The following is a 24,633-nucleotide window of genomic DNA, read 5'->3' on the forward strand; positions in this document are numbered from 1 at the left end:
TGCGCGTCGCTCGGCGCGTAACCCCGCGGCACGGCGGGACCGCGGGGAGGGCGGTGCCGCGCCGCGCCATTGGCTAGGCCCCGGCGCGAGGCGCGTGGCGATGGCCAATGGGAGGCTCCGCGCGGAGGCGCTGGCCGGGGGACAGAGTGGAGGAGGGGCGGCCCTGCCCGGGCGGCCGCTGAGGCTGCCGGGAGGCGGCGCGGCCGTTGGCGGCCACCGGTCGTTGCGAGGGGCAGCCCCGCGCCCAGGCCCCAGGCCCCGCGGAGGGGAGCGGAGGAACCGGGGGGAAAAAAAATATATATATAAATCGGGTCCCGCGTCTGTGACTCACAGGGACTGCGGTTAGCACCAAGCCCCAGGGAAAAACTCGAAAATTGTTGATATAGGCTGCGGCGTCATTGCAGTCATTCTCTGTAAAATACGACAACTCTCAAAAAACCTCATCGTTTCCAGATTGCAAGGCTAAAAAAGAGTCTTTGTGTCCCAACTGCAGTGCCATGGGTCACGCAGTGTTACGAGGTACAGGCCTGGACTCAGCTATGGCGTTCACGTGTATCTGTGCTCATGTTCTGTGCCTCTCATTTTAATTAGCTGAGACTGAGTAGCCACCCATGAAACTTCCTGCCACCCTCCACAACTAGAGCAACACAGACTAGGAATTTTGGGGGCATTGCTAGCGCTGTTCAGCAGCAGCATTAAGTGCAAGGTGCACTTCACAGCACGCTGGGGTCTTTATGTGACATTAAAATGCAGCCTCCTTGTATTTATGCAGTCCTACTCATTCCAATATACCAGGTTTACCTATTGAGTACAAGTGCTGTCCCTTCAGCTCCCCACTACCTTAGTAATAAAAAGCCTGATGAAATACACTGTGACGTATTTTAACCTACAAACACCTCCTCACAGGAGTTTCTGGTGGGAAATGCAGACTTGTTGATATGCTGCAAATGTAACTCGGTGCTAGCTACAAACACGCCACCACTTGTATACCTGGGCAGAGCAAGTGATCAACCAACAGAACACACTTAAGATGTTTGAAAGTTTATTCATTGTAGAAATTTCAATTTCTTTTGAAGACTACAAAACCTGCCGCTAGGCAGGGGTACAAGCAACGATACCCTTCCCGAACTGTTCATCGTTACAGCTAGAACAGCTCTAGTTACACATTAATAACATGATTGGAACATTCCCTAGATCGGACTCCAAATAAAACAACCATTTAAAGTATTCAGTAATTTTTTTTAACTAGCATTTCAGTTCTATGACAGTAGTGCCAAGCATCTAACAGATGCCATTGTAAAGGTCTACAATAAGGTACAATACTCATCGATTGGAACAGTACCTTAGGCTCACTCACATGCCATGCTGAGAAAACTAGTATAAAGTATGATTGTATAGAACTGTAGAAAAATATTTTATCTGTGATTTTGTCACTTTTTAAAAATTTTTTTAAGTAATTTCCCCCCCTCCCTCCTGACTAGGTTGCAAAATAATTACATCCCTCGTAAGTACAACTTCCCTTTGATTAGGTCAAGAGTATCAAGATAAAGCTAATCATTTACATCATTTTCATATGTGAAAATTCATCTGTTAACCGTTGCTGCTTGCCAAGGACCAACATACCTCACATCCTTTCTTTACAATGATAGAAAAGCAGAGCTTTAGTTGGTGCACTACATTATAAAGCAAAACACAGAGAAAATCCCCAGACTCATATATCACTTTTCTTATGCTGTTGACTCTCCAAAAAAAAAAAAAAAAAAACCTTCTCTTGAAAAATTCCTTCCAAGTTTTGTTCAGCATTAGAGTGATATGAATAAAGAACTTTGCTCTTCTTAGATACAGATGCCATTTAATGAGTATTGTGACTACTCTCTCTGTTCTCTCCTGCTGTTAAACACAGTACATGATAATTTTAGACTGAAAAATAAACCATGGTCTGTATAGAGAATTCAGCTGTATCTGCAGCTCTTCTTTTTCCCCCCCCTCCATGACTCTGACCTAGAGTCATTTGCTACGTTTTGCAGACCTAGATGCAGTCCAGCAACAGAAATTTACACAGTGGGTCGTATGTTCTCAAACACTCTAACACAAAGCTGCTGGGATTTGTCCAACAAGCGTGGTGTGGATTTATTTATAGCTTCTTAACAAGGGCAGCCACAAACGCATGACAAAATAAACATGACCGTTGTGAACACACATCCAAGAGAAGAGGTAAGGTGTATAAAGCCACTAAGTCTAGCCTGTAAAACATACTATCTGCATAGATCCACCCTTTATGCCCTTGTTTAGAAAATCAAATACGGTGGATCTAGACCATAACACATTCATTATCACTTGCTAACTGCCATGTTCTGACTAGCATTTGAAGCGTTCATCCTATTGCTCTGTACATGGCATAGTAGCAACACCTTTAAAGTCTAGTCTAACAGCTTACTTGAGAATGAAGATACACGAAAATATAGGAACTAACTTCAGCTGCCTGGCTAAAGATAAGTAAGAGAGAGGGTTGAAAAATATGACTAAAATTAAACTACCGAAAGTACTTTTAATTATTTTAGCATGCATTGCCAATAGAGAAATGTCATAATGCTTCCTGTATTTTAGTCTGCTCTGTGCCAAGCACTTATATATAAAAATATATACAGGCTCTCAGAATGTGGGAGAAATTCCTTTCTAATCTGAAATGCCATTATGAATGTACTTCAAGTATTGCCATCCTTTTAATCCTTTTACCCCAACAGTACTAGTTTTAAACCTTATTTGTGGATTTGATACAACAATCTTTATCTAAATACATTTAAAAGCAACTCTACAAGGAATGGTTTCTTGAATCTGACTTGCAATCATTTATAGAGTTGAAGATGCTTTTTATCTATTTATTTATTTATTTTTGGGAAAGACAAGAAGGTTTTACTAAATCTCACTGGAAATGAAGTCATTGTCAAAGGGGGGAAAAAAAAAACCCAGGCCTTTTCCTGCCTTTAAGTAAAGATGTTTCTTGAAGACAGGACAGATGCATTTGTCCAGCTAAAGAGACCTTCTTCAATGCTCGAGCATCTAGTAAGGGGAGAATTTTCCTCCCTCTGGTTGCTCTGAACTGTTGTGGTTTCAGTAATTTAAGAATCCTTATTACAAAAGTTATTACTTTACAATAAAAAAAGTATAAAGACTGTACATGTAAAAACAAGTCTCCACCATCAGGTCTGATGAAGTACTGCGACTTAATACGGGGAGTCCAGTAGCTATTTCTTGCCAAATTAAGGAGATGGGCATCGGGGAACGTTACAGAGGATTAACATTTATCAGATTTTCAAGAAGGGCAATAAAACTGGCTCCATTGCAAACTTGGGAATGAAAGCTCACCCAAGGAGCTAGGAAAATCTTGCAAAAGAAGGAAGCTTCTCATTCATACAGAACAACTCAGTGTCATAAAGATGATTCTCCTTTCCAACAAAACTCTTGCAGTTAATATTCTAGTTTCCCTGAAATAAGAGTAATTTAATACTCCTAATCCAAAAAAATCCCACCTTCTACAAAATACTAGCTTGCCCCTATCTTTGGATTTTCAAATGTTGCTGTTCACGAACAGCTGTTCAGACAGATCCATACATATTAAAGTTGGTATTTGGCCACTTTCTTAGCTGGAGTGAGTTAATGTAGCAAATTACTTGGTGAAATGGGAGACTCCCTGCATTCAAACACACTCCAGTACCTCATCTCAGCTGGGCAATGGATCTTTCAAGGCTAGACACATGCCTTTAGCTACGTAAGATATCAGGAGGCCAGGATTACTGAAGGCCAGTACCGGTATAAAGATCATGAGTCTTTCATTCTCATTACAAGTCTTGTCTAGGGAAAAGCAAGAACGTTGACTCTGAACAGTCTCGTTTTGAGCTGACCTTGACAGTACTATTTTCATGTTTGGTTTTAATGACAGTTCTCCACCCTGAGACAGATCTCAATGATTCTGCTCTCATTTTGCTTTGGTTGTTAACTATGCGTATCAGGCAATAACAGACTGAACATCAGATCAATCAGTTTGGCAGTCACAATGGATGTGGTTTAAACCTACACTTTTTTCTAGCTTCTGCTTATTACTGGACATTATGTTTTGCTTTATCTTCAACACTGCCCTTCTTCTATAATGCCAGCATTCACTGAACAAATCCTTTGCAGTTTACAATAAAAGTCAGAACAAAGACAAAATATTAACAATGGATTATATAAGAATAAACAATACAGAAATGTCGTCTATCAGACAGTATTTAGCAGTGATTCCTGAGTCCGGAGATTAGACGGGAGAGCATAAAAGGGAAGAGAGAAGGGACAAAAGACAGTAAGATATAGAGCAAACTATTTTTCCTCTGAGTTATATTATCTATGTATATGTAGTATGGAGAGACCCACTGTTTAAATTTTGAATACTACAAACAGTATTCCGATTTTCATAACATGACAGGCAAATTCAAAAACATGGAAATGTAGAAAAGACACACGCAAGGAGAAATACATATTCATAGTATTACATTCAATAGCTGTTTAACAGTCAGGCTTCTTTTAGAGCTGTCCAACAATACTGATTAATCCAGGTGAACTGTTTAATCAGACTTAGTTGTCAAAATGATTAATAAAATCTAAGTAAAACAAGGCATGTATACATTAAAGAAAACAGCACAGAAATGTACTGCTTATGAACTGTTTACAAAAACATACAAAATGTTGGATGGCACAAAGTATATAGTGCTAATATAAACAGATCGTTTAAGCTAAGTGCTTAACATAAACTGTCCATCTCTACCTGTAACAAAGAATATTTTAGGGGACAAAAAATATTCCTTATAAAAATAATGCTATGTGGTGCAGAGTGCTTTATTCAGTGTATTTTTGACAGAGGTGGTGTTCGCAATTCTTCTGGTTTATTCGCTCGTGAACGTGATATTTTTCATTGTGTTTCCACTCATCATCACACCGCCTGCAGCTCCAGTCAGATCAGTAAGTTGCCATCAACAGTTTAAAGCGAGAATAGATGAAAGCAGTAGCAGCAGCAGGAGCAGCAGCATTATAGGTACCAGCTGGGACAGAGTGTGCTTGCAGGTATCTGTCAGATATGTGCTACCTGTCGCCATGATTTGTGCTATCATCTTATGCCATGGTACCAAGTATCTGGCTGAGGTCACTTCACAGGGCTGTTGAGGTAATTTTTTTTATACCTCTCCTCTGAGCAAGAGTGGAACGGCCAACTGGCTCCAGAACCGGTGACTGATTGCGATTCAAAGCGGAGTAGGTTGCTGCCATTGCACCCTGGTGCAAGAGAGCCAGAGGAGAAAAGAACAATATATTGTAACTCGAGATCACACAACAATACAGGACAGAGATACTGAGCAGGTTTCAACTTCCAGGCTATTCTCATCTGCAGAACAGATACATTGCTCAAACAACTGCAGTGTTACATGTAAATGTTCTAAAGTATAATTTACGTGCCCACTTCAGTTTTCAGCGAAATATGCAACAGTTGCCCACATTCTTCAGCGATAGATATAAATATTTCTTAAACTAAAAAGAAAAGAACAATCTTAGAAAATTGCAAGGTGTAGAATTGGAACTTGTTCTTCTTCCTTCTTGTGCTTTTGGCCTCTAGAAATTTGTAATAGCTGACTCAGCTTAATTACACTCTTGAGAGGCCTTTAGTAGGCAACAAAGGAGAAGAATCCAACTATTTTTGATTTCTGTGCTTGCTCAAAGTGAAAAAGTATGTTGGAGTCAAAACCAGATTGTGTGAAGTGCAGAACATTACAACACCATATTAATTAATATTGCCTCTTCTACTTCTTTCCAGCTTCCACTGTGATCATGAAGCACTCTATTTTCATTTAGTCACTGACACCTAATTAACCTGTCGCTAAAACTGTAAAAATAGCTAAGCTGAAGTTTCTCCTCCCCATAGGCACTTGACACTTCTGACATTTCCACTGTCAGAAACATGTTTTATTTTATCCTGGTTTCTTAGAAAATCAAGCCTCTCAGTTTAACTATGTCCAACAGCTTTCAAAACTAAGAAAATCAAAGTCTTTTTCAAGTGTATTAGATGTTTTTCCCACAAAAGGGTTCATATGAAATCCTATTATAGATAACAAGTACACTTCATGGCTTAATGACTCCCCGTCATAACTTTTAAATAACACTTAGAGGAAACACATCCTACAGAAACTGCTTTCTGTACATCTGTTTAAACTAATTTTGGCTAAACAACAAGCTGAAAAAAGAAATCTACCCACCTTTACCAAGTGGGGAGCATCCTGCCTGTTCAGCTGGTATTGAGGCAACTGGTCACAGTGAACTATCCAGGTGTGACTAAGCACTTGGGCTGCAGTCAGTCTTTGATGTGGGTCAACATGAAGCATTTTTGAAACAAGGTCCTGTTAATAATATATAAGGAATCAGCTCAAATAATAAAAGCCCTTAAGTTCTTGTTAACATTAGCTTTAAAACTACTTAAAGTTGAAAATTTTAGTAGTGCAATATATATATTTTATATATATATATATGCGTGTGCATACATATAAAAGGTAGTACGTTACATATATAACATTTTTCTCTCTACTGATTTCCTAGTTACTATCCACTGAATCATGAAGGGATAATAATTAGGAAATTATCTTTTAGGCATAAAAATGATCAGGTCAGTATTTTAAAATAACTCTGGATAAAATTTACCAAATTATGTAAGATAGGATATTTGGAACATAAGCAACATGTTACATTAAACCCATTTCTCGTCCCCCAAAGAACAAAATGAATACACTTGCCTTAGCTGTTTCTGAAACTGTATTCCAATAACCACCGCTGAGAGAGAACTTCCCACTGCCTATTCTGGCCAAAATCTCCTCTGGGGTATCATCGGGGCCATTTGCAAAAGGAGTGTAGCTAATTAAGCAAAAAATTTCCATGTTAACTTCCATAATCTGGACCTTATATGTTATTATAAGGCTCATCACTCTATTAGGCAAGTTCAACAAAGCTATAGGTAACACATAGTTATTAACATGCCACTTCTTGTAGTTCAATTAGCAGCTAAAATAAATTATTCCTAGGAGGTGAAAATGAATGCCGTAACTACAGATATAGCTCTTTCTATATAACTAAAAGCTCTTACTGTATTCTTCTAAAAAACATTTTTTTTTCTATATCCAGTCTAAGTATTGGTAGTGCTGAATTATGAAAAAGAATCCCTAAGCTTTCATATCTTAGTGAAATAATAGAACAAATACTTATAAAATAAAATGTGAAGATTTTATAACTCATCTGAAAAAGAATATGGAGTGATTTGATACTAGAGGAAGCAAGGTGCAGCAGTTTTACTTGCTTTACTATGACCATTCTGGCTCCTAATGAAACAGACCCAATCAAAAGCAATATACACACACACACACACACACACTATATCTATTTTGTGTGTGTGTGTGTGTATATATATATATATGTTTTGTTTATATTTTTTAAACTAATCTGTTTGCTGGCTTTGATTAAGAGTTATCATCAGGGACATTCGGCCATCTTAAGTAAGGTGAAGTTAAATAAGCCTAAAGATGATCTACTTGTCAGATGCAATAGAAACTACTTTTGAACTTCTGGAACTACCATTGAACTTGTTAAAAACCTTTTGCTGCACATAAAAATATGTCTTTCTATTGTGTTTATTAGATTCTGTGTCGCTCTGACGATCCAAAGGCTGACTTGCATACAATCAGGCTTTGAAACATGCTAAATACATTTCCCATAACAAATACGCTTCTTAATCAGCTACTTTTGACATGAAAGAATTCTTACTCTTAAATCATCAAGAAGCAGAAACCAGACACCTAAAGTGAGCCATGAGAAAGTAAAAATCCTGTGTATCAGGCTATGCAAACTTGTATTCTTCTAATGCCAAAGCACATTCAACTCACACTCTCATGGAAGCCAGTCAAATTCCAGATTAATTAGTACCTCAAGCAAAGCATCCTCCGCAGCGCGCTTACCATGACTGTTGCTTTTGTTTGCTCAGGTTTTGTATTCCAAAGCAAACAAAAATAAGTGAAAAATATTCTTACCCAGTAAGCATGGTATAAAGTAGAACACCGAGGCTCCATATGTCGCACGCAGCATCATAGCCTTGCCTCTTTAAAACCTGAAGGAAAGAAATACTTTTCTTTAAAATACATTTTTGGATGCATTGATTATGCCATAAAAATGGTGATACCTCAAATATTTATTGTTTCTAAAATAATTGCACTCTTTAAACATAAATGAAAAACATTCAACGAGTTAAAAAAAATAAGGCATATTTACCTCTGGTGCAACAAAGTTTGCTGTATAACATGGAGTCATCAGAAGACCATTTTCTGCTCGCAGTTGTTTTGCAAAGCCAAAATCACAAATTCGAATCGATTCTGGATTACCAGATTCATCCACATAAAGAATATTGCTAGGTTTCAGGTCTCTGTGAACAACCTGAAAAATGAAACAAAGCACACCCCTAAACATGATAAGCTAAACACAGGAAAGGGATTTCTGTTACAAGTATCTACGCCACTATTTACTGTGAAACTCCCATCAACAATCAAGTCTCCAGATTTCCAGTTTCTAGTCTCAACGGCAGCATTCTAATATTCAGTGCTACCCAGAATATCATAATTCTAAAGTGGAAACTCTTAATTCTAAGAAATCAGTATTTACTTGTACAATAGGGTTTCAAGATATTTTGTTCCTATGGCTGTATATGTGTGTATCTGCACACACACACAAAAACGCATTTCCCCCCCTATTGCTAACATGCATAACTAGAAGGCTCTTCAGACCACAACCCTTGGCTAGCAATGCTTGCTGGGTTACCCATGTCCTCAGGTGCTGCTATGCCATGCTGGACCATGTAACCACACTCTGGTTACTGCTGGAACACCTTTCTGCATTCCCTTCCATTCCTTCAGATAATCTAAACTGATTTCAATGCAGGCATTTAAAGCTTAGCTAAGGAGGAGCTTTAATACAGCTCTGCCAAAACAATAATAAAATATCAGGGATATATTCCTCTAATGGGCTAGCATTTCATAAAAGAAATATCAGGGATATACTCCTCTAATCGACTTCCATTTCATAAAAGCTAGTAGTAGGTCTGGCCTATACACTGGAGTGTCTGGTTGGCAGGAATTTGAGTTGTAAAATGCTTGAGAAAAAACACTAGTGTTCTGGCAGAATGAACTTGGTCTTATTTGAAGATACATTAAAATGAACCTTTATAAAAACAGGAATGTGTAAAGAGTATTGCTGTACAGAGCACAACGGATTTAAACTATCTTTGCTGGAGATTTAAACAGACCTACTATGAAGACCTTTATCTTCCTAATTGTCCTATATAATTTGATGGCTACTAAATGCAGATTTTCATGATTAAATTTAAATGGAAGATTTATATGCTCTTGGGAAAGACTGTGGTGAAGTATTTCACCAATGTAATGACATTGGAACAAGAAGATACCCCAAACCTCCTCAGAGTTAAGTTATGAACAGGATCAGAAGACCTACATCCTCTTCCAGGAAAGTTAGTGTTCTGGAACACAAGTAGCACGATGAGACCTACAGATAAAAGGCTGTGGCTGGACCTGGAGTTTGTAATTCCACTTAATAGAGTAAGCTACTTAGTAGAGCCTTCTCCCACTATGCAAATACTTTGTGCATACCAGACAACAAAATAGATACTTAGAAGTCTTGGAAATGAGGACCTCGCCACACTTCTAGTGGTAATTATATTTTACATACTGCAATCCTTCACGCGGAATGGCACTTAACATAAGGAAACAGGAAACCTTCTGAAAGTGAAGCCCATAAGAAGTTTCAAGAAGCACCCTGCCTAATGCAAATTAAAATGCCAATATTTTAAGTGCCAGGTCTATAGATAATGATCTAAAACCCTACACAGAAATACTTTCCCAAGCCCTTCCCGACACACCTAAAATCTCCTACTTGACATGTAGGCACCTGGTCTTTTGCAGCCAAAGGTTCAAAGAGAATGGTGCAATTCTCTTATTTATGCTTCTGCACAGAGGGTTTCAAGGTTTGTTCATAATTCCCACCAAGATTGCTGGCCCAAGATTCCAGCTCTCTGCACAGGTTCAAATGAAGCACTATACACATAAATAAGTGCTTGAATAAAGTGATGCACCACACGCAGGTACACCGGGTAATTCTAATTTTCTGAAGTATCAGCTGCCAGAAAAATAAGGACATGATTTTGCCGAATTAGTGTTATGTTTCTTACAGTAATTGGATACTATCTATTCTAAAGCTTCTTTTCTCTCAGTAACATTTGCAGCAGCTTTTTCCTTGTACCCATACTTTCTGCCTCTGCTCTATCCCATTTTCTAATTTACTTAGAAATGCAACAGGATTTGTCATTCTTGCTGTGTAATTGCCAACTTCCCTTCTCTACCATCTCTGATTTACTTTATCTGTCTCCAAGTTAGCTTTCTGAAGCACTAATAGGTGTGTATATATATACATATATATATAGCTAATAGTCCACTACAGCTTCCTGACTCCACGGTGCATGACTTAAATGACAAAATTACATCTTCAGAATCAGGAGGAGCAAGTAAGTATATGAGTGGCAGGTATAAAACAGCAGATTCCTAGGGTCCCTCATGACCTGGGGCTGGGAGTACCTCAGGCCCATGACTACAGAGCCGTGCTTGTCCCTGCAGCTCCTCCTGGCTTAGGCCCTCCCATTTCTTCTCCATTACAGGCATTAGCTGCATGTTCCCCAACACGGCTTACAGAGGCACACAGGACAAGAGAAACAGTGATGCCATCTATGCTACTTTGACATGTACAGAATCCACAAGATTTCAGCAAAACCTTTCTTTTGCCATCTAATTATTAACCAAAAATTACTTAGCTACTCCGAAGAGCACGAAGGTCCAGGATCACGTATCTCAAAGAGCACAGTAGCCATTTTATGCTCCTTGTCCAAGACGAACACTTACCCCTTGTGCATGGAGGTATTCAACAGTCTTTGTTATTGTGAACAAGACAGCACTAGCTTCCCGCTCGGAGAAAAACTTTTGCCTAAGAATTTTATCCAGCAGTTCTCCTCCTTTCATAAGTTCCGTTACTACATATACATATTTTCCATCATCATATACCTGTGAAAAATAAAAATGTAAACTTCAAAAATATTTATTCTCTTTATAAGGTGGTCTCTTTTTAAGGTGAATCTGAAAGCTGTTTTGATTAGATGACCAGCTATAATGACTTTTCGCATATTTCCTCTTCCCACATCTACTCATCTTCAAACACAATACTTGCTACAAAAGAAATAAGGTACAGTTATGAACTGACACAAAAATATTGTCAGCAAATGTTGAAGGACAAAAAAGGATGAGTAATATGCAGGTTTCTCCAAACAGCTTTACTGAAACAAATTCAGCTACACATGGGAGCAATGAGAATGGAGACTATTCTAGTTAAAGCATAATTATAGTCAATTCTAGAAGCAATTATTGCATCAAGTTACAAACATGAGCACGGATTATTCCAAGTGAATAATCATATGCTATAAAAAAATAAAGTTCATCTCAAATAATATCTTTGTGAACATTTAAGTTCATTCATAAAAAGTTACTATGACTTGAATGCTACCCCAGACATAATGGCTATTTCAAACTTCAAAATCAGTGTATACCCTTACACCTATATTTCTGATTTTGGAAAATTGTGAAAGTGACCTCCAATTTTCATGTGACTTTTATCTTCTCAGGTAACAAAATGGGCAGACGGGAAGCTAACAAAGTTCTGCAAAGGCAAATGCCAAGTCCTGCACCTGGGGAGGGAAGCCCTCGGCATTGCCACATGTTGGGGGACCAACTGCTAGAAAGCAGCTTTGCAGAGAAGCACCTGGGGGTCCTCCAGGACTTGACCACGGGCACCTTGGTAGCAAAGACAGCTAAGGCCAAGGGTATCCCGGGGTGCATTACGGCATTGTCAACAGGTTGAGGGAACAGAGCCTTTCCCTCTGCTCAGCCCTGGGGGGGCCCACAGCGGGGTCTCCTACTACAAGATGGATAGATTCTGAGCTCCTGGAACAAGTCCAGCCAAGGGCTACTAAGGCGACTGCGGGACTGGAGCATCTGCGATGCCAAGACAGGCTGTGAGAGCTGGGATGCTCTGCCTGGAGAACAGAGGGGGATACTATCAATGTGTGCAAATACTTGAGGGGAGGCTGTCCCGGGGACAGGGCCAGACTCTTCTCGGTGCTGCCCAGTGACAGAGTAAGAGCCAACGGGCACAGACTGACACACAGGCCGTCCTGGCTGATGGAAAGAAAAAGTTTCTTCTCCGTCAGCGTGACAGAGCACTTGCACAGAATGCCAGAGAGGCTGTGGAGTCTCCGTCCTCAGAAATATTCCAAACCTGACTAGATACAGTCCTAGGAAACCTGCAGTAGGTGACTCTAGGTGGAACGGAGGGTCTTCAGTGGCTCTCCCCAGGCCCAGGACTTCTGTAATTTTGTGAAATTATTTGAGCTGTCATCAGGGGGCACTATGGACTATAAATTATGCAGAAACATCTTAATTGAATACTTAAGCATTTAATTTCCATTTCACTTCCTTGGGACTTTAAATTAAACTCAAAAAATAGTTTCTGTTCTGCAGAAACCTTTTACAGACTGTTCTCTGTTACTTCCACACATGGTTCTTCACAATTATCTTCTTTTAACACATGTGAAATAATCAGCTTGTATTTAAGCAGAAGCAGTTCTCCATCGTGTAGTTAAACAAATTTAGAAATAGATAATTACTTTAAGAAAAAATTATTCCAATTTCCTCCTCTTGAACTGTCTGGCAAATACCTGCTTGGTATATATACACTTGGAATATTATAATTTCCCTCAGTTTGAAAATTGAAAACTTCTAAGATTAGAGGTTTCTGTGCTTTTACATAAACTAAAAGAACCATTTTCTCATACACAAAGGAAAGAGGAAAGGTGTTTAATAATTCTGCAGATTTTACAAGTTTATGTTCTTACGGAGAGGGAGACACGACAGGTTTGTATATTCTCATTTAACAATATTTTTTCTTGTGTGGTATAAGTGACTGAAGATCATATGCCTTTGTTTTACTACTTTAAACACTATACAGTATTAAAAAGCAGAATTATGTAATTCTAGATCCTAAAATGACATTTCAGAATAAAGGCATTTTTCTTAATATGCATAAACGCTTGTAAAATAGAAAGAAAGAAGCTTAATTCATACTGACACTATGAAGTGTCAAGCAACGCTAGTGGACAAAATAAAATCTGGATTCAGATACTATTTTATCTGCTACCCTCTTGCTTGTTCTGTCTAGATGGGGGAGGGGGGGGAACCCAACCAAAAAGTTCCCCTACTTCCCCCAACCTTCAAAATCTAATGGCACCATCAACATAATTATCTCAGGAAGCATTTGTACCAAGTAAATGATACTGAAATTCCTTTGACAGTTAAATGCACAGTATTATGCTGAAATGGTAAACATGGTGCCAGCTTTTAAGCTCCGAGGAGGTCCCAAGGTCTGCTAACGATCAGCTCGTACATCAGCTCTACCAGGCACACTGGAAGAAGCTATAGCGAAAAATCTGACCATGTAGAAAACACAAATAAAATATAATCTAATGGAGTCACGATTTTATGAAGTAAAATTGAATTTCATATAAATGCATTAAGGAAGATTTTTAAATGATAAATGATATTCGGGCAGGAAAACTGGTCTGATATAATTTAATCATGTTTTTAAAAAGCTGAAAAGATGCTTCATCCAATGCTTTAAGTAACTTGATTCGAAACAGGATAAAAGTTTTCTTAAAAAACAGTAACTAATGACAAGTTAAGAAAAAAGTAAAATACATATAATGGTCTGGCACAGGCTGTTGGAAGCTGTGTGGCTTCTTAGTCCTTACGCTGTTTCCAAGGCATCCATCACTGACCACTGTCAGAGGCAGCATATGGGTAAGAACATCTGATTTAGCACACTATAGCTCCTCCTTTTGTTTAAATACTATGTAACCAAAAGAGACCACAAGAAAAAAAACAAAACAAAAATTGGGATCCTGTGTTGCAGAAAAAAAATGGTGCTAATAATCACTATTTCAATACACACAGTTTCAGAGTTAAAATACATTAACAAAGCTAAGTCAGAACAAAAGTTTCCACCAAGTCAAATTTCACTCTACTTATGCTGAAGCTACAAGGAAAGTAAGAAAATAATTATTTCTTGCAGAAGAAATATTTCCCAACACAAGCACTGGGAAATACTGAAACATTATATATTGGCATTTCAAAATAGAAACAATTAAGTTTTTGTTCTGGAATAGAATGAAAAGTGAGACAAATCAGCACTAAGTCAAATCTTTGTAATAAGACCTCAGGCTCTCAATGATCTTGAGGTCCAAATGTCCCATGCTTGTTTTTTTATGGAAGTTGTAATACAGCACCAAGCACCAGTGACTGTGGAAAATACAAGGAATTTGACCAACACATAAACACAGTGTAAACTTACTTAAAACAATGTTTTGTTCCTGCTGTAGTGGATACCATAAAAGTTTTTAACACACGTGAAACTCATATCTTTTCCTGCATTAGGCGTATTTCCATAAATTTTCCCTAAAAAATCATTCTTGAGTAGAAATAAGCAAAAAATATACTGTTTTCACTTCCTTAATGGAACATCTGTGACATGAAATTTGTAATCTTTCAGGTTAAGAAGTGATATACAACTATAATGCCCTAACAGGTATCTATCATTCTACTTACATCTTTTAGGGTAATAATGTTTGGATGCTGCCCATAGCGCAGTAGGATTTCAATTTCCTCTGTTGGGTCTCTTTTACTCTTGTCAATGATCTGCAAGATCAAACAGATATGGAGGTTCATTTCTTGGAACATCAGCAGTGCAGTCAGTGTGGTTATTACTATAAACACACCAACAGCATCTATCACTGTCGGCCAACAGCATGGATGAGAAGCGAGGGCAAGTTTCCTAACTGACTAGCAAAACAAAGCAAAGAACGAGGGAAAAACTAGCAGAATCTCTCAGCTCAAACAGTTCAGAACAGTTTTGGTGGATAAATGGATTCGCCACATTGGGATAAATAATGCAAGCTTGGTAGCAAGACTTCAGTTACCTACCATTTTACAAACTAGAAAGTTCTCAACTTGACGTGAGATACTGGTTTGGTAATGCTAATGCACTGATGTTGACAAAGCTAATTTGAAACAACCATTCAGTGCAGCAAAAAACAGAGGAGGACAGCGCAGGCGTCAAAAATTAGAAAAAGGAAAAACCATCTATAGCGAACTCAGATAAACATCCTTTTCTGTGAAGTTCATTTGAATCTCTGAGAATTGCTATCAGGCTTTGAAGATCTCCCCATGCCAACAAAACACAACACTATTTTGCCCAATTTAAAAGGATTATACCTCAAGAAGTTAATGTAACTAGTGGTGGCTGCCACACTTGTGCTATCTGCAAATAAAGATAACACTGCTTCTATTTTTTTTCTCTCTGAACTGCAGTATTTCCTCTACTATCTTTTCCATCTCTATCTTACCCCTTCCTCTTCTGATTTTTTAAAGTCCTGAATGCTATCAGCATCATCCTAGCACACTGGATACTCATTGCCTTAGTCTTTCTTTATAGTTTCTTGAGAAGCCACAAGAGAGGCAGCATAAAATAGCAATTAAGAGAAAGAAGTGCAGTCTTAATGACTGTTAAGGTCCAGAGAAGGAGCAGTACAGCAAATTCTTTTCTTTCAGTTCAATAAATTATTCCATATTGTGAAAAAAAAGTCAAATTTGATCAGAACCAGAGAAATGAAAAAACAACCACCACGTTGGAGTTGTTTCCAGCAGGCAATCTGTGCGAAGGATACAGCAAAGCATAATTTATGTTATTCAGCGATTCAAAAAAATTGGAATGCCATCCATCCATCCATTCCAATTCCATCTGCTTCAATAACAGTGTATTGAAAGAAAAAGAAAAGGATTTAAAATCTGCTAACCTATATGTCTGCTTTCAAGGTAGCTCCACAATTTTACATGTAAAGACAATAAAAAACAAAAACAAAACAAAACATACAAACTTAACAACCTATCATTCCATTTTTGAGAACTGTACTGATTTCAGTAAGAATTAAATGCTTTCAAAAAGAGTTAAAAAGCCCGACAGAATAAAACTGAAATAACATTAGAAATCCTGTTAAAAAATAGCAAGCAAACAGAGTTGAAGTTTATTCTGGAAGACACACTGGACAAGAGTACTGTAAGGAATGTGTATATTACAATATGTGAATCTACTTTGGAAGCAAAATGAAAAAGTTTAAATAATCAACTGCAATTTTTCAAAATGATGAAAAGCAATACATGCTTTTCATTTCCTTCTAGAAGCAGTCATGCAACTCCCATGCTTAGAGGAATTACACAGGTGTTTCAGAGACTGATGACTGCTTTCCTTACGCCCCAATCAGCATATAGATAACAAAACTATTGCAATGCTACATTAATATTTGCCAGTAAATATTGTTTTCTTAAATATTTTGAATATCAATGGAAACTTTATTATTTTCATTTTAATAAAACAATTTTAAGTTTGCTATGTTCCTTACAGCATATCCACAATGATTGAAAACTATGATGCTAAATCCTCAGAAACACGCATTGTTTTAAAACTAAGTGGTTACCTTTACAGCATATTCCATGTTTGAAGCTTTATGAATACATCTCTTGCAAATAGAGTAAGACCCAACTCCGATATCTTCCTTTACTTCATATCCATCAGTAAATTGAATGCTGTTCCTGTGCAACTGCTACCAAAATAACATTATCAATTGATGAATATTCTAAAATCTGTTGTTTACTTTTGTATTAAGAATAAATTACCCAGTTGCTCCTGATTTTCAACTGTGCTAGGTAAAATGGTTTTCAATAGGCCACTACATTAGCACAAGGTTAATTCTGTATAAGATACATTGTAAATAATGCATGCTTTATTTTAGAATCTGACGAGTGTGACTCATTTACTAGTTTGAGATAGAATGTGCAAGAAAAAGATGACCAGAAGACTACAGGTATTGTTAGAAAAGCACCACTGTTCCTAGTATCCACATAAATGAACGGTCATGTCTATATCTTTGCATGCGAAATGCTAGTTCGGATATACAGACGTAGTGAATATAATCAGAATAACTGACTACTTAAAATATTCATACGAGCAGGAATTGAAAACCCTTTTAGAGAAATAAAAAGCAGAAAGAAGAGGAAGTGTTCTCTCCTGTATGGGAAGGAAATGGTGTTTTGGTGTAAGGGAACAGCTGGAGTTTGTGTAAAGGATACAAAGCATTTGCAGGAAACCAGCTGGGTATCCTGCTGTGGAGAAAAGAGGAAATGGTTGTGAGGAAGTGGCTGAGGGGCACACAGGAAAGGCCTTAGAGAAATGGAGACTTTTTCAAGAGAAGGAAACCATATACAAAGAGAAAGAAATTCAGCCACAAGACTCTGCAGGAAAGACAGAGCACAGCAAAGCTTGCATAAACTGCTGCTAGAAATCGTTCTGATGAGTATACCAAATCAGAGAGCTTCTTTAAAACAAAAGAGCACCCTTAAAATTTAACAGTTTCTAAGAGAAATAAGCAGTGATCAAATACGTATACTATGCTTATTCTAGGCATAGTAAAAGGATCCGGCAAGAAATACAAGAGCTATTCATATTCTGAACAGCTTTTCACTTTTGTAGACATTTGCAAATATTCTTACAACGAAAACACACACACATCTTACAGGATATCATTTTAGTTCCTATCTGTACATCCCATCATGAATTTTCCTCAGTAATTTGAAATATTAAAAGCAGAAACAGGAGACAGAAATACTTTTTTTTTTTTTTACTGAGGTCTTTCATTTTCCTTTTGTGCAGACAGGTTTGCCTTTTTTCCTGTAGGTAACACTTTCTAGCACCAAAGCATATTTTCAAAATGACCTCAGTTGTTTGAGGAGGCAAAATCCGCCTCTCCTCCACTGCAGCTTGAGGTCATCGTTTCTCATCTCAGAGACAGCTGTGTGCAACTAAGGCTTTGTTGTCCAAAAATAAGCAGCACTGACAGTAGGAATATGTAAGAATAGCAGCCACATTAGACTATTAAAAGCAACAAACTCACAATTGCTACTCAAAGAGACTGTATTGCAGCCATTCTAACACTGCAAAGAAGCCACAGCTTGTACCTATGCTACAACACTGCACTCCTGTGATACACTGAAATAGCAGTAGTTGAGAAATACCACAGATTAACACATTCATTTAATGTGGCTTGTGAAAGACTGATTATATTTACCCTTCATAGATTCTAAAATACACAGCAGTAGAAAACATCCAGATATACTATTTTACAATTGTATTCTATTATTTCTTAGCTGCATTACAGACAAAACAGCAGATATATTTTTGCATAACAGAAAACTATCCAAGTATCTGCTGTTTTATCCTCACTTTAGTAACTATGACCTGATAATCTAGAGGTCAAAAAAATATATGAAATATCAGAAGACAGAACCTTTTCATTTAAAGGTGGATGCCCACGCCTGCTCATACCTATGGTCGCTCAATAATGAAACAGGGCTGGCATCTTCAGAGAACTCACTTGCTTAGAATAATTTGAGCTTCAGTTTTCTTGCTTAAGATTGATAATGACTTCATTACAACAAAGGCATCTCCCTCACGGTGAGAGACAGAAACAGAGCTTTAGTGCCTGTTTCTCAGCAGAAGTACTCACCTGGACAATTGAATGAACTCCAACTGTCTGCATTGCTTGGCTTTCATCATCTGATGCAATAGCTACAAAACTAAATCCCCGAAACAGCTGATGTGCATTAGCGCTGGGTGGGATGCCAGGTGAATCTGAAAGAATACACATCATCTACTTACAAATGCAGCAAGTAAAGTTTTTAAAATGTAGAGATGATGTTATGCCAACATATTGTTACTTAAAAACAGTACTTGGACAAAATATTTACGTACAGCCGCATATTTACACTTATGGAGGAAAAATACTCAACTCTGATAACACCTAATTAATAAAGACAAAACTCTCTACCTGATACTGATCAGACCAGAGTAATACTACGCAAAGATAGTGTTAGCACTGAAACACCGGCTTTACCATCTATATCATGTAGTCACCACCATGAATCAGAAGAAGCCACAGAGGCCATCTCGGAGGCCATTTTTGGAGACAGCCAGACATGCAAAATCCTATTAATTGAAAGTATGGGATTGCTCATATATGTTGAGTTTTACTTACATGTACGCTTTTTGGCCGAGGACAACTTTCTACTTTTTGTATTACACAACTCAGTAGTCACTCTGATATATTTATGCCAAAGACCACAAAAAAAATTATGAACACCTGAAACTAATCTTCAGCATTTATTTAGTCTAGCAACAACTAGGAGAAGACCTTACATAAAGTTTTGCAGTGTTTCTGATTTTTGAATACGTAAATTGTTCTTTTACTTAGTTGTTTTTCTTTTACCTTTTGGAGTTTTTGCTGTAAACTCAGGATCAAAATAAAATGTATCTTCAGGCCTGCCAGTTGCAGGTTTAAAAGGAGGATGTATTTCTCTCCTGTACAATTTCTGAGGAGAAATTACAGACCAGGGTAGATTAAAAGTTAGAGAATACCACCAAAAGCTATTTTACTTGAAATTTATTAAATTATTTTTGAATTGAATACTCACATTCCAGTCTATTTTTGAAAAAAATGGATGTCTCTTAATTTCTTCAACTCCATCTGGACCCGCTCCTTTTATAAGGAAGAAAAATGGCTATGAATTATATTCTTCTGAGTCAGAATAAGGCCTAGCTGAATATTTTCATTTCTTATTTTTAGTTTTTGAAACAAGAATAGCAAAAGTGATGTAATACTTTGCTGATCATTAGAACAAACAGTAAATAGATCAAATATGATCTTGCTACAGAGCCCATTTTATACCTGAAACTAAACTTTGTCATTGATCATTTATTTGATCCACTTTACAGTCAATTCAAAGCCGGCCAATTTAAAATATTCCGTTAAACACTTCACCTAATCTGTTTGCTGGGTTTCTTTTGAAGAGCATTCTGAGAAGACTCTGTGCTTCAGGACTCAGAAACTGGGGCATTCCAAGTTTGGCCCTATACAACAAAAATAATTAATAACATATAAACACATTAAGGTAAGAATTAACTTTCCACCTCCCCTGCCTCATACACACACTACGTCATTCAATATATTCATTTTGAGCAAAATAATGTCACCAAGATATTGGCTTCAGACATCAGAGACAGAGTAAAAGTGCTGTCACTCAGGCAGATGTGTAATTTCAAATAATCTATTTTCAGTACTAGCTCAGGAACATAAATGAAAAATAATGTTGTCAGAAAAGGCAAAGAAGAAGAGACATTGGATGAAAGTTTACAATTTTGTAAATCTTTCATCTAAGTTGATCATTTTTAAAGTGTGCTTATTATCAAAAAACACCAAGGAAGCAAATTCATTTTAAAATAAAAGAAATCTTTGCCCAATTATTGTAAGTTTCACAGCTGCAGGAATCAGTTGGAGGTTTGGCATGAGAGGTCAACTATCTAGAAATTAAAAATAAAAAAACAAAAAACCTGCCCAAAAACATATCTGCAGTTAATCTCATGGAGATGAAACCCAACAAACAAAAGCAAAACTCCTAGAAGAAATTCTAGAGGACAGGCACTGTACGTCCACGCTGGATTAAGAGAGAGGCCTTCCGTAAACGACAGAGTAGGACTGACACTTCTTCCTCTGTTATGAAGGAGCACCTTTCTGAAAATGCTTCATCAGCCACTTTACAGAGAAGAAAAATGGATCACTGTGTCCTGTGAGTCCCTAGGTTACATATCTATGTGACTGACAACAAGTTTATTCTGACATTTCTGATAAATGAAGGCAAAGATGTTATATAAAGTCATGCCTTTTCTGTATAGGAGAAAAGATACTTCAGAAAAGTAACTTTTTTTGGTCACAAATGATGATTTCTTCGAACGTCAGATTTTCTCAGTTATAGGTAAAACAAAAGATAACCAACAGAAACTTGTTTTGGTGATACTGTGGTGATATTGTGAGAAATAGAGCCCAGAAAAACAGGCTGCAGGAAAAGTGCACTCTCTGTGAATTATCAGAAAGAACAGCAATATATCTTAAATAGCACACTAATATATGAATTCAATCTGCAGGCATCTCTGAATAGTTTCTGCAAATGGCTTTAAGATTAACATAAGGAGAGTTATAGCAAATTTGTCAGTATAATGAAAATAGAAAGAACACATACTGCCATTCAGTAATTCTTAAAAAGCCAGAAAAAACAGAAAAAAGAAAAAAAAAGAGCTTATATCAGAAAGAGTTAAAAAGTTTAAAATAGAGTTTTGGTTCCAAGCTGGTATATATTACTAATAGCAAAATAGATTTATAGTTATATATTGATTGGAAATATGCAGAAAAACAAAATAGCAGTAAAATTTCTTCCACTTCTTTTAATTTGTACCACTTCTTTTGTATGACTCTCCAAAATAAAGAATATGATTACGGAGATTAGTAGTGAGAAAAGGAAGTGCTCATAATGCAGATGAACTCTGAAAGCAGTTATGAATGTCAGTTGACCGGAGAGATACCAGGAGGGCATTCTGTGTGGCAGCTGAGCACAGAAAATTCTTGCACAACAGTGGTGTCACATATGTCACATACGGACAGCAGAGAGAAAGAAGGGACTTGTGAGACATGGCTAGAAAAGACAGGGCTCTGAAGGAAGCGAGAGCACAGCACAACTGTCTCGGACTTGCTTCTCCTAAATGGGAGGTGGGCAGAAGCAGTTAACCCTTGCTGTGAACAGACAGAACCTTTTTAATTACTGAGGCACACAATAATCACAACACAACCAGAGATTTCAATTGGTATGGTCTTCAGGCAGTAGTAGAAGTTAGTACTACTATGTACATTGGCAAATATAAAATGAAAAAGAAAAATGAAGGCTAAGAATAACATGTATGTATTATGAAAACAAATGCAAGGGAGAAAAATGGTTTACATTTTCTAACAGAGTCCACATCAAATCACTTGAAAAAATATCAGAACAAATTTCACGTATTTACTTTTCAAAACAGGCTGTTGGTGCAAAAGTAATGTTATCCTTCATATATAGGTAGGTAAATAAATGGTAAATAACACAGACATGAACAGTGAAGTGAAAAACAAACGAGCAATGAAAAGCAGTCTCATGAGCAACCATGCGGGAAAAATAGTATTAGAATATAATGTTTTGGATACATAAGTGAAATTATGACATGAGGAAAAAGAAAAGTTTGCACAGTTAGGCTACAGCCCTGGAAGCGGGACTAATACAATGTCACTGTCTGTACTTCAAAGAAAATACAGGGAACACAAAGGAGAAAAAACAAGGAGACCTTCATTAGCGAGAATGTTAACTGCATGAAGGAAAGCAATTTCCACAATATAGCTAATAAAAAAGTTGTACTGGAAATAGTAAAGGGAAAAATTGGAGCTACAGCAAGTCACAGGGGAGTAATTAAGAGAGGATGCCCTTTAGCAAATAAGGGCAGTATCAATGAAGCAAGTCGCTGGCAACAGCAATAATATAAAGAAACTGGATGTGGAACTGGTAAGAAAGAGAAGGATAAGGAAAGAAAATACATTAAAAAATGAAACAAATAAAAAAAAACCATAAAAAACAATCATGGAAAAATGTACAGGGTACCAAAAGGATAAGAAATTTAAAAATATTATGGAAATAAGATGGAAAAGATCATATGGCTATAGAAGATTATTACAGATCAAACATTTGCTATGAAATTCTTGGTATCCGGGAAAGGAGTAGAAAGGCAAATTAGATAAGTGATAAGGGGAAATAAAAGGAATTAGTAGTATGGAATAGGGAGTGAGGATTTACCAGTACCTTTGGAAATGAGGGAAGAGTAGAAATTAGATATTGCAGCCCGGAGGGCATCCCTGTAGATTACCTGATGAGATATATAAGTAAGAGTGTACTCACTTGAGAATCATAGTCATGGTTTCTTTTCTGTCTTTCCCTTGGAAAGGTAGAGTACCAGTGAGCATTTCAAACTGTATAGAGTAAAACTTTCATCAATTACATAACCTGAACAAAATCTAGTTTTTGACAATACTTAGCATCTTAACCTTCCAAAATTCATGCATGTTAACAACCAAGTGTATGCAAAACAACTTCTCACTGCACAGACTTAAATGCCTATGAGCAGCCTCTGCCATTTTTAAAGCTGCAAAACATTTTCCTCTGTTAAAACCTTGCTTTACACACTTTTATCTGAACAGTGTGGACTATAATTTTCTGTTCTTCTTTTCTGCCTAATCAGAAACCAGTTGGAAAATTTGAGCTATACAACTGTACTTCGGTTTTCTAGATGGTGGCAGTAGAGAAAAAGATTCCCCTTTCAAAAATTGGTGACAACTTCTCTTCATGCAGAGATATATCAAAAAAAAAGTCTTTTTTTTTTTAATGGCATGTACCTAGCCTTCAATGGAAAAGGAAAAGCTGATTGACAAAGACATGCATGATGAAAGGTGATTACTCTACACATACAATGAAAATAAAGGCTGACCAAGCACACGAGATGCACAGTACACCCATGCACAGTACAGAGTAGTCAGGAGTTGGCAAAGGACACTTAAAACATGGATCTGTTCTGAAAGTGACAGGGTGAAAATAGATAAATATAAAGACACTTCTGCAGGGCTGCTGCATAGAGCAGAGCTAACAGAGCTAACTCAGGGCTGGAAAGCTCCGTAGCAGCGGTCATCGCAGCCAAAATTCCAGGAATTCTTACTTTTGGTTTAAGAATTGCAGAACAATTTAATTTAGAAACATTTATATGAAACAGCATGGCAAACATTTAAAGCCTTCAAAATTAAAATAATGGTAAAGCTACAGTCAAGCAAGCTTATGTCACCCTTTGCCCAAGGTATCTTGTATTCCTGATTTTTCCATACAACCAAAGTGCTTACTCTAAGCATTAGAAATGTACACAGATAACTTGAGCAAATAATGAGCAGTAGTATTTTAGATCTAAAATAAGAGCATGAAGTTGCATGAATGGCGTTCTTTAAGAAGTCTTTCTATGAAAGTTAATTATTAAATTTCTTACTATCCTATAATCAGAGAGTAAGAGCTGTCAATGCTGCCCTAGTACTAGATATTTTGGTTTTGTACATTACATTTTAATTTAAAAGAGTATTATACCATTATGCAAAAATGCTACTTCTAACTGCAATAGTTCTTATCATAGTTGTCAAAAACATGCTGAATTGAAGACTAAAACACTACTATCAAGTAATTCAGTATTTTTGTTTGTATTTTAGAAGAGTTTCATAAAGTACACTTGCCAAAAATGTTTTTCTTAAAAAGATAAGTTTGTAGTCTTGCTTTTTTGTCATTTGCTTACTCAAAATTTTATAGATTAGCAGTAAAGTTGCTTTAGTAAGTTCCTATTCACCACAGGCATATGCACCAA

At 37.2% G+C, this 24,633-nt stretch overlaps 2 protein-coding genes across 3 annotated transcripts in view; both read right to left on the bottom strand.

Moving 5' to 3' along the window:
* EIF1AX (eukaryotic translation initiation factor 1A X-linked) overlaps window positions 1-1,136 on the bottom strand; it is an 11,656-nt gene extending 10,520 nt beyond the window's left edge. The window contains exon 1 of the mRNA XM_026052222.1: window positions 1,119-1,136. Coding sequence (XP_025908007.1) covers window positions 1,119-1,136 — 18 coding nt within the window. The remainder of the gene's footprint in view (window positions 1-1,118) is intronic.
* A 2,055-nt stretch (window positions 1,137-3,191) lies between these two features.
* The window catches only part of RPS6KA3 (ribosomal protein S6 kinase A3), a 69,271-nt gene continuing 47,829 nt past the window's right edge, over window positions 3,192-24,633 (bottom strand). Inside the window, exons 10-22 of one of the 2 annotated variants that reach the window (XM_026051972.1) lie at window positions 23,139-23,209; window positions 20,150-20,238; window positions 19,803-19,867; window positions 19,598-19,700; window positions 18,839-18,963; window positions 16,754-16,876; window positions 14,829-14,918; window positions 11,022-11,180; window positions 8,332-8,493; window positions 8,094-8,170; window positions 6,810-6,927; window positions 6,279-6,419; window positions 3,192-5,304 (exon numbers count right to left, since the gene is read on the bottom strand). In XM_026051972.1, the coding sequence (XP_025907757.1) occupies window positions 5,182-5,304; window positions 6,279-6,419; window positions 6,810-6,927; window positions 8,094-8,170; window positions 8,332-8,493; window positions 11,022-11,180; window positions 14,829-14,918; window positions 16,754-16,876; window positions 18,839-18,963; window positions 19,598-19,700; window positions 19,803-19,867; window positions 20,150-20,238; window positions 23,139-23,209 (1,446 nt within the window). In that variant the 3' untranslated portion in view covers window positions 3,192-5,181. Of the gene's footprint in view, window positions 5,305-6,278; window positions 6,420-6,809; window positions 6,928-8,093; window positions 8,171-8,331; window positions 8,494-11,021; window positions 11,181-14,828; window positions 14,919-16,753; window positions 16,880-18,838; window positions 18,964-19,597; window positions 19,701-19,802; window positions 19,868-20,149; window positions 20,239-23,138; window positions 23,210-24,633 lie in introns of both variants that reach the window. The other variant, XM_026051964.1, reaches the window with a different exon arrangement.

Source organism: Nothoprocta perdicaria, unplaced genomic scaffold (assembly GCF_003342845.1).
Source record: "Nothoprocta perdicaria isolate Ctin4 unplaced genomic scaffold, notPer1 scaffold_112, whole genome shotgun sequence".
Taxonomy (NCBI): Eukaryota; Metazoa; Chordata; class Aves; order Tinamiformes; family Tinamidae; genus Nothoprocta; species Nothoprocta perdicaria.